The sequence below is a fragment of the Mesoplodon densirostris genome, chromosome 18 (assembly GCF_025265405.1).
Source record: "Mesoplodon densirostris isolate mMesDen1 chromosome 18, mMesDen1 primary haplotype, whole genome shotgun sequence".
Lineage (NCBI taxonomy): Eukaryota > Metazoa > Chordata > Mammalia > Artiodactyla > Ziphiidae > Mesoplodon > Mesoplodon densirostris.
The window spans coordinates 59,788,482-59,804,560 of NC_082678.1; the positions used below are offsets into that span (position 1 = coordinate 59,788,482).

The window sequence follows — 16,079 nt, forward strand, 5'->3', positions numbered from 1 at the left end:
ATTAATGTCTCGATTTGACCGCTATCAACTTCAACTTGTCTACCCAACTGTGGAGCATTGTCCAGCGAGAGATCTCTAGCATGAAACTTTGCAAACCACTTTTTTTTTTTTTTTTTTTTTTGCGGTATGCGGGCCTCTCACTGTTGTGGCCTCTCCCGTTGCGGAGCACAGGCTCTGGATGCGCAGGCCCAGCGGCCATGGCTCACGGGCCCAGCCGCTCCGCGGCATATGGGATCCTCCCAGACCGGGGCACGAACCCGTATCCCCTGCATCGGCAGGCGGACTCTCAACCACTGCGCCACCAGGGAGGCCCGCAAACCACTTTTGACATGTTCAATCAGTCACAACACCTTCTCCATACGCTGCACAAATCTTTTTTTTTTCATTTTGGTTGCGTTTTTACCTTTCTTGAAATAATAATGCATAATATGCCGAAAATGTTGCTTTTTTTCTTCCATCTTTAGTATTAAAATGGCTACACAAAAATTCACCAATTTTGAGAAGTCTTTCTTTAAATGCACCCCGATATGACAGCTGTCACATACAATCTAACAAAACTTTTGAATAAAGTTAAAGACAACTAAGTGCTACTACAGCCAGCTTACAGAAAAAACCGAACGAAACTTTTAGCCAACCCAATATTTTTCTTTATCTCAGTTTTTTCAGTATATAACCAGAATAATTTCCATTTTCCTTCTTTATTAAGGATTTTGGGGGTGCCAGTGCATAGTAATTTTTTTATTCAGACAGTTCTTTTCCTCAAACAGTTGCGATCTTGTAGTAAGAGTGAGTTGATATCTAAGAGCTCAGCGATCCTCATGATGTTTCAGCAAGTTCATCGAAAGCCCATGGCGTCCTTTGTTACCACTCCTGTTCCACCAGACTTTACCAGGTACGACACATTTTTTTTTACTCTATTTTCTTTTGAAGTTTATGTGCAAATGCATATACTTGTTTCAAAAGAAAGCTGTTGCTGACAACTAGAACTCAGGTAGTACTCCCTGACCAATAAGGTAAGTCTTCATTTCTTTGTGAATTAACAAACCAGATACAATATTTATATTTTATTCAAGCACTGAATATTAATAAAAGGGCTGGGTATTTGCTCTTGTTAAATAGATTTGAGTCAACTAAGGATATTCATTAATATTCCAAGGCTGCCTCTTTGATAGTGTGGTCACCAATTTCAGTTTTGAAGATACCTTTTCTGAATTACTCTATCCGTCACCAGTGGAATGAAATGAGTTTTGATATAAATACCATATATGAAGATAAGGGTTCTACAATTCAAAATAGGGTACATGGATCTCCTGTATCAGAGCCAGCAGGAGTGTTGTTCCAAAATGAAAATTCTCAGGCCCGTTCCCTGACAGTCTTTGGAGATGGTATCTAGAAAATGAATCTTGAGCACCTCAAGTAACTCTGCAATAAAGTTTGAGTACCATTGATAGAGGTAAACTCCTATACTGATACTACTTGCAACAGGTTATCAGGCAAGCAACTCTGCTTGACTTCTTTTTTTTTTTTTAATATTTATTTATTTATTTGACTGCGCCAGGTCTTAGTTGCCGCACGTGGGATCTTCGTTGTGGCATGTGGGATCTTCAGTTGTGGCATGTGGGGGTCTAGTTCCCTGACCAGGGAACAAACCTGGACACCTTGCACTGGGAGCGAGGAGTCTTATCCACTAGACCACCAGGGAAGTCCCTCTGCTTGACTTCTTGAGTGTCAGTCTCTGTCACATCCAGTGATTGTTTTGGTTTCTTTTTTTTTTAAATTTTTTAATTTTTAATTTTTTGGCTGTGTTGGGTGTTCGTTGCTGCGTGTGGGCTTCCTCTAATTGCGGCGAGCGGGGACTACTCTTCGTTGCAGTGCGTGGGCTTCTCATTGTGGTAGCTTTTCTCGTGGAGCTTGGGCTCTAGGTGTGCGGGCTTCAGTCGTCATGGCACGTGGGCTCAGTAGTTGTGGCTCATGAGCTCTAGAACGCAGGCTTAGTAGTTGTGGTGCACGGGCTTAGTTGCTCCACGGCATGTGGGATCTTCCCAGACCAGGGCTCGAATCATGTACCCTGCATTGGCAGGCCGATTCTTAACCACTGCACTATCAGGGAAGTCCCTATTTTGATTTCTTTTTCCTTTCTAATTGCCCAAGGGACTCAGAACCCCAATAATACCTTCCTTTCACTACCTTCTTTTTTGGGTATAGATGGAAGGGACTGAAACTGGGGTTGGGATGGGGGAGGTAGGAGGTACATCAATAAAGAAAAAAACGACCAAAAATAAATAAATAAAAATCTGATAATTAAGGAGATTTCCCTGGGAAAAGGTCACCTGAGGGCCCTCTCCCTCTCTAGTAAACCTTACTGTCTTACTGGAAAACTTGCCTTATAACTTAACTGTAATTTTTATTAGAAACTTAGTTTGTGATTTGCAGTATAGAGGAAGCAGGTGTTCCATCTGTTGATTCATTCATCAGCAAAGAAAAGAGGGCCAAATAAGAAAGACTAGGGGCTTCCCTGGTGGCACAGTGGTTAAGAATCTGCCTGCCAGTGCAGGGGATACGGGTTCGAGCCCTGGTCCGGGAAGATCCCACATGCCACGGAGCAACTAAGCCTGTGCGCCACAACTACTGAGCCTGGGAGCCACAACTACTGAAGCCCGTGCACCTAGAGCCCACGCCCCACAACAAGAGAAGCCACTGCAATGAGAAGCCCGTGCACTGCGATGAAGAGTAGCCTCCCCTTGCGGCAACTAGAGAAAGCCCGCGTGAAGTAACGAAGACCCAACGCAGCCATAAATACATACATACATACATACATACATACATACATACATACATACAAAAAAGAAGAAAGAAAGGCTAGCATTTATGGACATTAAGTTACAGACCAAAGTTTAGATGTTCAAAGCAGTGGTGATTGTTTCTAAGCTTTGAGATCATGGAACTGATTACCTTATATCCCATCAGTTGATGATTTGTGATAGAGCCACAATGGCGAGTAAAAGGTCATTAAACAAAATAATGTTATTTATTAAAGGTCATCTATGTGCTCAGCACTGTTGTAAGTGCTGCATAGGAGACATGGAAGAGGAAGTAATCTTACTGGATATATATTCCACATGAAATGGTAGAGAATTGTATATTAAGATTGACTATTTGTTACTTAGTTACATCAGAAATTCTGAGAAGTCAGGGTAGACTGCTGTGGTCAAGATGACTTGATAGCCTAGAAAGGAATTGTGGAAGACCTTGAAAGATACTTAGAATTTCATTAGGCAGATGAGAATAGGATATGTATACATGAACAAAAATATGGGGATGTGATAAGAGCTGCTATATTTGGAAGTCAGCAGAGAAATCATTTCAACCAGAATTTGAAGGGCTGTATTGTTGGGGCATTTAAGTCTCTGAGGGAGGACTTAAATAGCAGAAAAGTACAGTTCTCAGTCCATAAAAAGTTTAGTTTCTGGGACAATGGTCAAGTTGGGATGGAAAACCAGTTTTTATGTAGCTGACCAATCTGTTTCCTCAAGGGAACAATGGATACTTATCCTATTTTTCTTCTGTTCATTCATTAAGTCATGATGAAGTCTCCGGTCTAAAGATTTGCAAATCAGTATTTTTCAGAATACTGGGCTAGAGATGTTTTGAGGCTAGCCTCTCCATATTCCATGAAGCTTCACTGACACCATCGTGAGATGAATCCAGTCATCATAAAGACCAGAGTAGAAGAGGTATAGAAATAAAAGTTTGAGAACATAAAGCTGTGCCTTATTTGCAGGCACAGAGTAGTAATACCAGTATGATTATAGATAACCTCTGAACAAGTGAGCATAATGTGGAGATGTTAATAAATACTTAAGGATGGTAGAATTGATAGAATTAGATGGCTTAGCGGTCGTTGTGGCTTTGTGTATATATGTAAAGAATGCAAAAGAAATTTTGAGTAAATACTTCTACCAAATTACAAGAATTTTCCAGCAAATATTTGTAAACATTCATTCAGTGAATATTTGAATGCCAGCTATGTTCCAGGCATGTGCCAGGTACAAGCCATACTGTACCCTCTTGGTTAGTAAGCTTTAGCAACCTGTATGCTTTAACTTGTAAGCTTTCTATCTCACTGTTCCAAGTTAAACCTGTCCTCTTCATCTTCTGTTTATTTTGTGTCTCGGTGAGCTCTTTGGCCCTCAAGAGCTGATTAAAAATATGACAATGATAGTCTGGTCTTAGAACAAAAACAACTATAACAACAAAGGAAATATATCACACCGGGTATTAAGGACATGGTGGAAGAAACAGTATGAAGATCAGCAGGCAACTGGGGATTGCCTGTGTAATGTCTGTAGACATTTTGAAAGATGTTTAGTGGGAGAACTGAACAACGTTTGTGCAGTTGGAAGTTGCACTATATTATAGCCAAAAGCATATTATGACTTGACCAAATTTGAAGACTATCCTGGAGAGATTCCTTGGAGCTCTGATTCGGGTTTTTGGTTCCAGGAAGGCTTCCCAGGCATTAATTGCATTGGTTCTGATAATTGGAGTTTTGTGTATATTGAATGCTAAGAGAGCATATCCTGGGGAGAAGTTAGAGCAGACCTCCAAAGGTGTGACTTCTAATTTGTTATCTGAAGGAATAGTAAGGATTAACCAGACAAAAGGATCTAGGAATGAGGAATGTGAGAAAAGGTAACTACTGCCTAGGGCTATGGTTAGGGGTGCTTGACAATTGGATAATAGCTCTACAGTTAATAGTTGCAAGGCAAACCACATCTACTTGTGAAAAAGATGTGAGCTGTTTAGCTACATATACTTAACCATAAAATAAGACTGATGTATTTTTAATAATGTATACTATATTTTCACTGGCAAACCACTAATTTCTTCAGGTACTGTCACAGTGTGAAAATGCTTTAGATGCATTTTATATCTTATTTTGGTAATAACACATTTTCATGAATTGAACTTTAGAAAATATATCTGAATATGTGGTGAAATGGCTTGCAGTTTATCTTTTTGGTAAATTTATAATTTTATATATTAAATATGTTACACTGTATTACAACACTATGTATTATAGTGTCTTTATCATAAATGTTTTACTATCTCTGACTTTTGAGGTGTTCTAATGACAGTGCGAGAGACTGTTAGCGTGCTGTGGGCGTAGTTTAGTTCTCTTTGAAGATGTAGTTTAGTTCTGTGAATGTAGTTTAGTTCTCTTTGGAGAAGACTGTATGGAACTAAAGTTCTCTAGGTAATCTTGCATTGCCATGAAACTGTTAATGTGCTTATCCTGCTTGACCCCTATGTGATTATGTATTCTTATCCTATAAAATTGTATAGATTTATTTGCTAGTAAATAGTCTCAAAGTATTTAGGGTCTGTCAGTATTCCTCATAATTTGTTCCGAAGAAGGGAGTTTGGGGATTTATTGTAATATTTTATCCTTTTGTTGTTTCTTTTGATTTTTTTAAAATAGTTTATATGTTTTCTATTTCAGGTGTCCAGCCTAAGCACCTAATTTCTTTCTTTTCCTATTTCCATATTACTTTTTAAATATCTTTTATAGTTATTTTAATACTTAATCATATATTGCCTTTTTTTTAAAAAGCTATATTATGAAGTATTTGTTGAGTCTCCAATTTAATTGCAAACCTTTGATGTCGGCTTTTGATGGTTTTATGAATTCATTTGATTTAATGTTGTTTAATAAAGTTTTAAAAATATTTCTTAAGGCCTTATTTTAGTTTAATAAAATTTTCAAGATGTTACTGAGAGACTTAACTTTGTTTCTTTTTTTAAAATTAAGATTTATTTATTTTGGGGGGCTGCCTTGGGTCTTCATTGCTGAGTGAGGGCTTTCTCTAGTTGTGGCAAGTGGGGGCTACTCTTTGTTGCAGTACGTGGGCTTCTCGTTGCGGAGCATGGGCTCTAGGAGCGCGGGCTTCAGTAGTTGCAGCGTGCAGGCTTCAGTAGTTGCAGCACGTGGGCTCAGTAGTTGCTGCGCAGGCTCTAGGGCACATGGGCTTCGGTAGTTGTGTCGCATGGGCTTAGTTGCTCCCTGGCATGTGGGATCTTCCCCGACCAGGGATCGAACCCGTGTCTCCTGCATTGGGAGGCAGATTCTTAACCACTGCACCACCAGGGAAGTCTGACTTTGTTTCTTAATTAAATGAAATGTTAAACTTGTATAAGCCAAATAATTTTTTTTTCTCTTTTGTTTCTTTTTAGTGAATTGGTACCATCTTATGATTCAGCTACTTTTGTTTTAGAGAATTTCAGGTAAGAGTTTTTGACAACTTTAGGGTTTTTTTGTATGTGTACGTAAGAGCCAGGTAGGTGTTGTTCCTGGGTAGCATACAGACCTAATGAACTTTGTCACTCAGTGTGTAGTCTTAGAAGAAACAAGTTTTGTATTAGATACATAGAGGTCCTTTTTCTGGATTGTTTTATATCTTCTAGATGGATTGCTCCTCTAGGGTGGGGAATGGAACTTTTTTTTTTTTTTTTTTTTAAAGAAGAGGGTCTACTTAGCCTTTGCTAGTAAGGTAAGGTGAATGGGGTGATAGAGATCAATGAGCCCTCCTACTCATCCTCAGAAATGAGTGGTGGGAAGTAAGAAATTGTGGATGGGAGGGTATTATTGTAAGAAATTTGTAAGCTTTGTAACTTGCATGCTAAGTTTGTTAGCTTTTACAGCTTTTTCTCTAAGATTAGAAGCCAAGATATTAAAACACAAAGGTCTTAAGGGACTTGTCTTAAAGGGCAGCATGGAAGTGGGGAATGAAGAATATAAAAGGTCTTGCCTTGGGAAGAGAAAATCCCAAGAGGTTATAACCATCAAACTAAGGCCAAACTGAGAATTTATACCACTACCCATTTAATTTGTTTTTTCTTATGGGATAATTTTGTGGCTAAAATATAAACTGAGGATTACCCCACATTTTTTTTTCCATATTAAAAAGGATAATTATACTGCGGGGTTGTGAGGAAGAAACTTTTTTTTTTTCCTTTAATGGTGGAAGACTGCTTGTTGAAGTGGTAATTAGATTCAAGGCACTTAGTTATATTTTTCTTTTCCCTTAAATGACAATATTTTGAGGGTTTTTTTTTTTTAAACCTGAAACTTAAAAGATACTATTGAATATTTCTGTATCATTAAAGTTTCTTTTATTTCAGAATGTTAGTATATATAAATTTATACAGTGGAATCTTGAGTTCTTCAGTCACCTTCATTTACTGGTCCAGGACTTCAAATAAGTAACATAAATAAAGTGGTTGGGTTTTGTTTTTGCCTGTTTGCTATTTCCCAACAGTTTTAATCTTGGGATTCAGTTGGTTTTCTTTTACTTTAGTACTTTGCGCCAGAGAGCAGATCCTGTTTACAGTCCACCTCTTCAAGTTTCAGGACTTTGTTGGAGGTTAAAAGTTTACCCAGTAAGTTTTTCATTATTTCTAATAAATTTTGAAACCAAGATCTTTCTTTTAGGGTTCTGTAGCACACTGGTTCACTTTTTTAGTGGAGAAAGGAATTAAAGTAATGACAATTTTATGTTTCTTTATAGGGTATGTTGCTAAATCTGTGAAAAAAATAAGTTAAATATAAACATAAACACTGGCATATTACGGAATCTTATTTCACTAACATTTAGAAGAAATGTTTAAAATTCTTATTTTAAAAATCATTAAAAAATATACATTTACAAATGGTCATCAAAAACACATGTGTGGGGGCTTCCCTGGTGGTGCACTGGTTGAGATTCCGCCTGCCAATGCAGGGGACACGGGTTTGTGCCCCGGTCCGGGAAGATCCCACGTGCCGCAGAGCGGCTGGGCCCGTGAGCCATGGCCGCTGAGCCTGCGCGTCCGGAGCCTGTGCTCCGCAACGGGAGAGGCCATGAGAGGCCTGCGTACTGCAAAAACAAAACAAAACAAAACACATGTGTGCTGACTGCATACTCATGGTGCGTTCCATTATGTTTCTTTGACCTGTAGATCTGCTGCATATTGGCAGCTGGACCCAGTGGTATGATGAGATGCATAGTCAATTCCTATGGCAAGAATACAAGCAGTAGTGTGTACTTTTATCACATCATATCTAGTTGCATATCTTTTTGTCATATTGATGCACATTGCCTACATCTGTTAATTCACTAGAAGTTGCAGAATAGTGATTCTCATTTTGTTTCTTTTTTGCTTAGTACGTGTAATGCTTTTATAAAGAGATACTTACCTTTACCTATTGTTTGGTTATCCAGTATTACAGTTCATATAGAATAGGCAAGATTCTTTCCTGTTATTTAGTGATTTTCCTTATTCTCTGAAAGTAATTAACTAGGTTTTTAAAAAAATAACCTTATGAACTCATGGATTTATACATATTTAGTCTCTTTTAAGTTGGCTTCTGTGTCACTTTGCTCTGACCCTAATAGTCTAGTAGTGACTCTAGTAGTTAGCTTTCTTGTCCTCTTCCATGGCAAGATGTTCTCGTCTCATCTTGTACATTTCCTACTCTGTACCTGAAATTGGTCATTTTATCCAAAAAGCCCTGATTTCTTTTAGTGGGAAAATTGTATTTCAAGACCAAACTGGGCGTTAAGGGTGCTCATTTCTACCAGGTTAGTCACTGTTTCTAGGCTTTCTTCATGAACAGAACTAGGGAATTACATAGGCAGATGTATGTGGGGGTTTGGGAAGGGGGAGGGATTAATATGTATGTATGTATGTACTTAAAGATTTATCTAATAGACTCTATTTTTTAGAGCAGTTTTAGGTTAACAGCAAAATTGAGTGGAAAGTACAGAGAGCTCTGTTCGCACTCTCTGCCCCCTCACGTGCACAGCCTCCGCCACTGTCAACACGCCCTGTGCCAGAGTGGTACATTGTTTGCACTTGATGAGTTTACATTGACACATTATCACCCAAAGTCCTAGTTCATTCTTGGTGTTATAAATTTTAGAAGTTTTATTTGTTTGTTTTTAGCCCAAAGACCATACTTTGAGAAAAACTGGGTAAGAGTGTGCTTAAAATTGAAGTGGAAAAACTCCAGCGATCTTAATAGAGAAAAAATATTTATGAACACTTTAAAATTGCTATATAATTGTGGACTATCGGGGTGTCACATGTATGTATGTATTTTTTAGAGATAAAATAACTCGTGAGTTAATGCTCATGTTTACAATTCAAATTAAGGATTATAGAGTTTTTTAAACATAATCTCTTTACATTACACCTGTATCTCCTTTCTTCTATTCTAGGAATCCTACTTTTTGAAGCCATAAGAAAGGATAGAATTATAATCTCATAATCAATCACTTATTTGCCTTATTTCACCTTACAAACACAAAAATCTCAGAAGGGGAACTCTAATTCTATCATCGATTTGATTACTGAGAAATGTTTAAAATTTTATTTGGAAATATACTCTCCACATTTCACTATGCCATGTCTGGACAACAGTTAGGGTGTTCAAAGCTTGTTCTCTAGTAAATTCTACTGGAAGGGCTAATGGAAGCAGTATTTCCTGAATTTTTGTGTGTTGAAAATAGTTTGTATCCTTTATAAGCTAAAGCAGTATTGCTGGATGCAAAATCCTTGGCTCATGTTTTCTTTCACTGGGTATCTTAAATATTCAATTCCATTTTCTTTTGGCAAAGTCTGATGATAAACTGATCCTTAAAAGGCATTTGCTAATATTGTCTAGATGCCCAAATAATCTAATTCTTTTTAAGTCCAATAATTTACTCCTGTATGTTTTGGTTGTTCTCAGTCAGTATTCTCAGTTACATGCTGGGCTCTTTCAATATGTAGTTTTAGACTTTTAAAGAAAACGTTTCCTGAATTACAGTTTTAAATATTTACTTTGTTTCTATCTTTGGTTTTCTCTCTTGGGACTTGTATTATCTTCATTTTGCATCTTCCTTGCCTGTCTTCAATATTGACCACTTTCTCTCTGATCTTTTCAGCTTTTTCTTCATCTCTTCTTAATTTTTAAAATTTTCTTTTGTTCACTTATTTTTTGAAAGATATAAACTGTTGTGCTTCTTTGCTCTTGTGTTCCTTTTAGTTCAGTCTTTATTTCTTAAATAACTTTTCCTTTTATTTCTCTTTCCTTAGTCCTATTACCTGATTTCTGAGTTTTTCTAATACTGATTTGTGTTATTCATTCATATCATATTCTTATTTTTTCTTTTCTTCCTGTGGGCCGTCATATTATTTTCTTAGTGTCTGTTAGGTTCTTTTGAAATAGGTTACAATTGTGATCTTTGAGTATGTTTTTCTAGGGTGCTTTCATTGTCTGTAGGGATGTTATTCTCTTTATTTTCTCTTTTTTTAATTTTCGTAAGTGAGGCATAACATCAAATTTACCATTTTAATCATTTCTAAGTGTACATTTAGTATTGTTAAGTATATTTACATTGTTTTGTAACCAACTTCCAGAACTCTTTCAACTTGTAAAACTGAAGCTCTCTGCCTGTTAAACAGTAATTCCCCATTTCCCCCTCTCCTCAGCCCCTGGCAACCATCATTCTACTTCCTCTATGAATTTGACTACTCTAGATACTTCATATATGTGGAATTGTAACACAGTAACAGCTTGTTACTGGCTTCTTTTACTTAGCATAATGTTTTTAAGGTTCCTCCACTTTGTAGCATGTGTCAGAATTTCCTTCCTTTTTAAGGCTGAATAATATTCCATTGTATGTATATACCACATTTTGTTTATTCATTCATCTGTCAGTGGACACTTGGGTTGTTTCTACCTGTTGGCTATAGTCACTAATGCTGCTGTGAACATGGGTGTGCAAATATCTCTTCAATATCCTGCTTTTGATTCTTTCAGATATATGCCCAGAAATACTATTGCTGGATCATACGGTAATTCTGTTTTTAGTTTTTTGAGGAACCATATTGTTATCTACAATGGTTACACCGTTTTACATTCCCACCAACAATGCACAAGGGTTCCAATTTTTCCATATCTTTGTCAATACTTTTTGTTTTCTGTTTCTTTGATAGTAGCCATCCTGATGGGTGTGAGGTAATTCATTGTGGTTTTGATTTGCACTTCCCTAATGATTAATGTTGTTGAGCATCTTTTTATGTGCTTATTCATGGCCATTTGTATATCCTGTTTAGAGAAATGTGTATTCAAGTCCTTTGCCCATTTTTTAATCGAGTTTTTTGTTGAGTTGTAGCAGTTTATATATTCTGGATATTGACCCCTTTATTAGATACCTGATTTACATGTATTTTCTCCTATTCTGTAAGGTTTCTTTTTACTCTGTTGATTGTGTCCTTTGATGCACAGAAGTTCTTAATTTTGTTGTTGTCCAGTTTGTCTATTTTTGCTTTTGGTTTCATATCCAGGAAATCCTTACCAATTCCAATGTCATGGAGCTTTTCCCCTCTGTTTTCTTCTAAGGTTTTATAGTTTTAGGACTTATATTTAGATCTTTGATCTAGTTTGAGTTAATTTTTTTATGATGTAGGGGTCCAACTTCATTCTGTTGCATGTGGATAGCCAGCCAGTGTGATAACAATCAGAAATCTGGTGCCTTGCTTTCTGAGAGATTTCCTTGTTCTTCTCCCCTTCTCATCTGGACCTCTTCCTTCCTTTGTTTGTATTATTTCTATGCTGTTTATCTTTTATTTTCCTCCTAGCATTTCCTTTGCAGTCTTTGGACCTGTCCTAAAAGGCCCTACATATTCATTTTTAAGAGTTTAGAGTGACTAGACTGCATTTATAGTTTTCAGACTTTTTTATATTAGGCCCCCTTATACTCAGTTGGTATTATATTGAGCAACTCTTCAGTTTCAGCTGTCATATGTGGCTTGTGATGCTTTTCAGTGACTAACTTTTGTCCATTTTGTGGTTTTCCTTCTCTCTGCTCCATTAGATGTCCCAATGCTTCTCTTTCCTTTCTCCCACACTGTTGGTATCATGCAGGTCTTTGTGGTTATAATTGGTATGTCTTTACCTGCTTGTGTTTTGGGGGTTGTGGAGATAAACTGTCATTTAATTTTGTTGTAAATGTTGTTTGTGAACTTTTGGTTTTGTTGTTTAGTTGTTTTGTTTTGTTTTATGTTTGGATTTAGAGAGTTGTAAAAACTATGCGCCATTGTGGCAGTCTTTCCAGAATCCTCTGCCTATTGAAAATTCTTAAAGCTAGGGACTTCTCTGGTGGTGCAGTGGTTAAGAATCCACCTGCCAATGCAGGGGACATGGGTTCAAGCCCTTGTCCGGGAAGATCCCACATGCCGTGGAGCAGCTAAGCCCGTGTACCATAACTACTGAGCCTGTGCTCTAGAGCCTATGCGTCACAACTACTGAGCCCGCGTGCCACAGCTACTAAAGCCCGTGTGCCTAGAGCACGTGCTCCACAGCAAGAGAAGCCACCACAATGAGAAGCCTGCACACTGCAACAAAGAGTAGCCCCCGCTCGCTGCAACTAGAGAAAGCCCACATGCAGCAATGAAGACCCAACGCAGCCAAAAATAAATAAATAAATAAAATAAAATAAAATAAAATTCTTAAAGCTAGTATTTTGTTAGAGGTACAGATAGCATGTCAATAAAAGTAGTAAAAATTTTGTTCCTTAAGATTATGATAAGGCTTCCCTGATGGTGCAGTGGTTAAGAATCTGCTTGCCAGTTTAGGGGACACGGGTTCGAGCCCTGGTCCAGGAAGGTCCCACATGCCACGGAGCAACTAAGCCTGTGTGCCACAACTACTGAGGCCCTCGTGCCACAAATACTAGCCCGTGTGCCTAGAGCCCAGGCTCCGCAACGAGAAGCCCCTGCAATGAGAAGCCCGCGCACCGCAATGAAGAGTAGCCCCCGCTCGCCGCAACTAGAGAAAGCCCGCGCGCAGCAACGCAGACCCAACGTAGCTGAAAATAAATAAATTTATTTTTAAAAAAAGAGGTTATGATAAAAATTAAGTCAAAGAAATTTCTAATCTTATTATCTGTTAAAATTAGGAATGAAAAATGTTCATTATCTTTTATTAATTGATTTCATTCCAGGGAAATTGTTTTAGGAGCATAATTTAAAAGAAGAAAAAAACCCCAGCTATTTGAACAAGGATATTGGTTGATTTTTAAAAATCAGTGTAATTTGCTATATAATTTATGTTCAGTAATATTCACTAATTTTAGCAAGTTTTCACAAATATATATAGTTGTATAATCATTGTCACAATCATGACTTTTATCACCCTCAGAAGTTATATAATTTATGCTTTTCAGCTAATCCTTTTTTCTCCTTTCCTGGCCCCCTGCAACCACTGATCTGTTTCTGTTACTATAGTTTTGCTTTTCCAGAATTTCATATTGTAGGATTATACAACATATAATCTTTTGTGTCCAGCTTTTTTCACTTAAGTGATGATTCGTTTATTCTTAGTATTTATTGAGTGATTACCATGTCAAACCCTGAAAGCTGCCTCAGGACGTTTTGGAGCAAAGTAGCCTAGAAATGAAGGGGTTAAGAAGTACATGTACCCCTCTGTAGACATATTCCTGCCCTCAGCCCTCACAGTCTAGTTGGGGAAACAGATCTTTATACACATAGTTATAACAAATATAATCTTCTCACACAGTACTGGAGAAATACAGAGGGGAATAATTGTACTCATAAAAATCTCTGTAACAGAAATTTAAACAGCTTTTCAATCTCCAGATAGAATCTTATGTGGAATCCTAACATATAAAACATAGAAGTTATATTTAATTACTTTCAACATCAATCAAGTGTTACCTTTTTCTATTTTACTCTCTTTTGATCTTATATATCTTTTTTTTTTTGTCTCATTCCTAGTGAAATTGAGGCTTTTCTTTTTTTGGCGTTTTTCTTTGGGGTTTTGATTTTTCTTGGAGGCTCATTTTTAGGAGTTCTGTATGTGTTAAAACTCTTAACTCTTTTCTTAGTAGTTGATATTTTCTTTAGTTTGTATGCTTTAATTTTTTTTTTAATTGCAAAAGTTTTAAACTGTTATAGATTCAGACCCCTTGGTCTTTTTATTATCTCTTACTGCTTTTAAGCTTAAAACTGCTTTGGCATCCAGATATCTGTATTTTGTTTGTTTCATTGTGGCTTAAATTTTTACATTTAAATTGATCTGGAGTTTGTATAACATCTTTTTCTTTTTTTTTTTTAAGGATGGAAATGGAGTTGTTCGTGGTTACTACTTATCTGTGTTTCTGGAACTCTCAGCTGGCTTGCCAGAAACTTCCAAGTAAGACATGCAATTAAGTAACAAACTTTAGTGTGTGTTTACATACCTTCTTAGCATTTTTTATTAACTACTTTTGTTAATTACTACATTATGTCTGTTAAGATGTATACTAGTATGGAATCCCTGGCATAGTATGATGGCATAGACTGACAGTTCTCAAATTATATGGCCTCAGGACTCTTTATACTCTTATTATATTTTATTGGGAATCCCAAAGAGTGTTTCTTTATGTGGGTTTTATCTATTGATATTTTCTGAATTAGAAATTGAAAGAAAAAATTTTTAATTTTTATTAATTCAGTTTAATAATAAACCTATTACATATTAACATAAATAACATTTTCTTGAATAACTGTTTTTCTAAAGCAAAACAATACTTGGTGAGGAAACTTATTGTTTTGTGTTTTTTTAAAAATCTCTTAATGTATGGCTTTTCAATTTACTGTAATAAGTTGTTTTGGTTGAAGTATATGTATAAAATCCAGCCTGAGGGATTTTGGATTTCATATGTAGTTGGGAAAAGTTTTTTTTTTTAAATGAGATACAATTCACATACCATAAAATTCCCCTTATAAATAAGTATACAATTCAGTAGATTTTAGTATATTCACTGAGTTCTACAGCTATCACCAATATCTAATTTCAGAACATTTCATCACCCCACAAAGCAACCCTGTACTCATTAGCAGTCACTTCCCTTTCCCCTCCCCACCCAGTCCCTGACAACCATTAATCTTTTTGTTAGGGAGGAACACTTTAAAAAGCAGTTTTAGATAATTGTGAATTATCTTTGATTTTACCCCAAAATTGAACAAGTGGTTGTTTCTTAAATGTAATTTGCAATATGAAATCTGGAACCATATCAGTGAATTTATTTCACTCTCTTGCACTAAAATCTGTTGGTTTGGTATGAGATGTCTGCTTCCAGTTATGATGGAGTAATGGAAGTAACCGTTTCTTCTGCAACAACGGAAAAGAAAAACAACATTTCCTAGACACTGAGACAACAAATGAAAACAATCCCTAGAGACAAGAAATAAATAAATCAGATCTATGATTGCCTCGCTTAACCTTGAGAAAGTTTTCAGGCTGTAACACGTGGAGGCAGACTGCAAGAGTCTGGCTGACTCCTTGAGTTGAGGAGACAGTGCTGAGTGTCTAGGAAGACCAGCGCACCTAGAGTGCAGTGGACAGAACACCAGAGGAGAGAGCTGCACAAAGAACTCCAGAGATTTGTAGAGAGTTCTCTTCACATATCAGCAGAGTACTGAGTAGGGCATGCACGTGAAGAAACCTCCCTGAGGTTGGGAGAATAACCATCTGAAAGGATTAGAGGGAGTGGTGCCTGGTGCCAGTAACTGTGTCTGTTCCTACCGCTATAGTGGAGAAACTTGTAATCCATGGGACACTGGGTGAAGTACTCAGGAAATTTTTGCCTCACTAATGGGGAACAATTAGTCCTAGACTAGACACTGCTCCAGACCCATCTAACAAATAAAGGCAAGACCTGAAAGGGTCAAATTGTTTCCAAGTAATCTAACTGCATCCCAGAGCAGAGCTCAAGAAAATTTATAAGATTTATAAGATTACAAAATTTATAAGATTACAAAAAAAAAAAGCACCCAACAAAGTTAAGTTTACAATGTCTGTTGTTCAGTCAAAGATTAATTGGCATGCAAACGAGCAGGAAGATATAACCAATACTGAGTCAATTTAAATTGAGCAAGAACTGTTTTTTGTTTGTTTTTTTTAATGTGGGTTATATCTATTGGTATTTTCTGAATTAGAAATTGAAACATTTTAAAAATTAATTCACTTATAATAATAAACCTATTGC

General features: G+C 36.8%; 1 protein-coding gene across 7 annotated transcripts in view; it reads left to right on the plus strand.

The window, feature by feature from the left end:
* Positions 1–16,079, plus strand: part of TRIM37 (tripartite motif containing 37) — a 147,178-nt gene that overhangs the window by 38,826 nt on the left and 92,273 nt on the right. For all 7 annotated transcript variants that reach the window (XM_060082870.1, XM_060082872.1, XM_060082873.1 and 4 more), the window contains exons 9-12: positions 768–892; positions 6,235–6,285; positions 7,359–7,440; positions 14,166–14,242. In XM_060082870.1, coding sequence (XP_059938853.1) covers positions 768–892; positions 6,235–6,285; positions 7,359–7,440; positions 14,166–14,242 — 335 coding nt within the window. The remainder of the gene's footprint in view (positions 1–767; positions 893–6,234; positions 6,286–7,358; positions 7,441–14,165; positions 14,243–16,079) is intronic.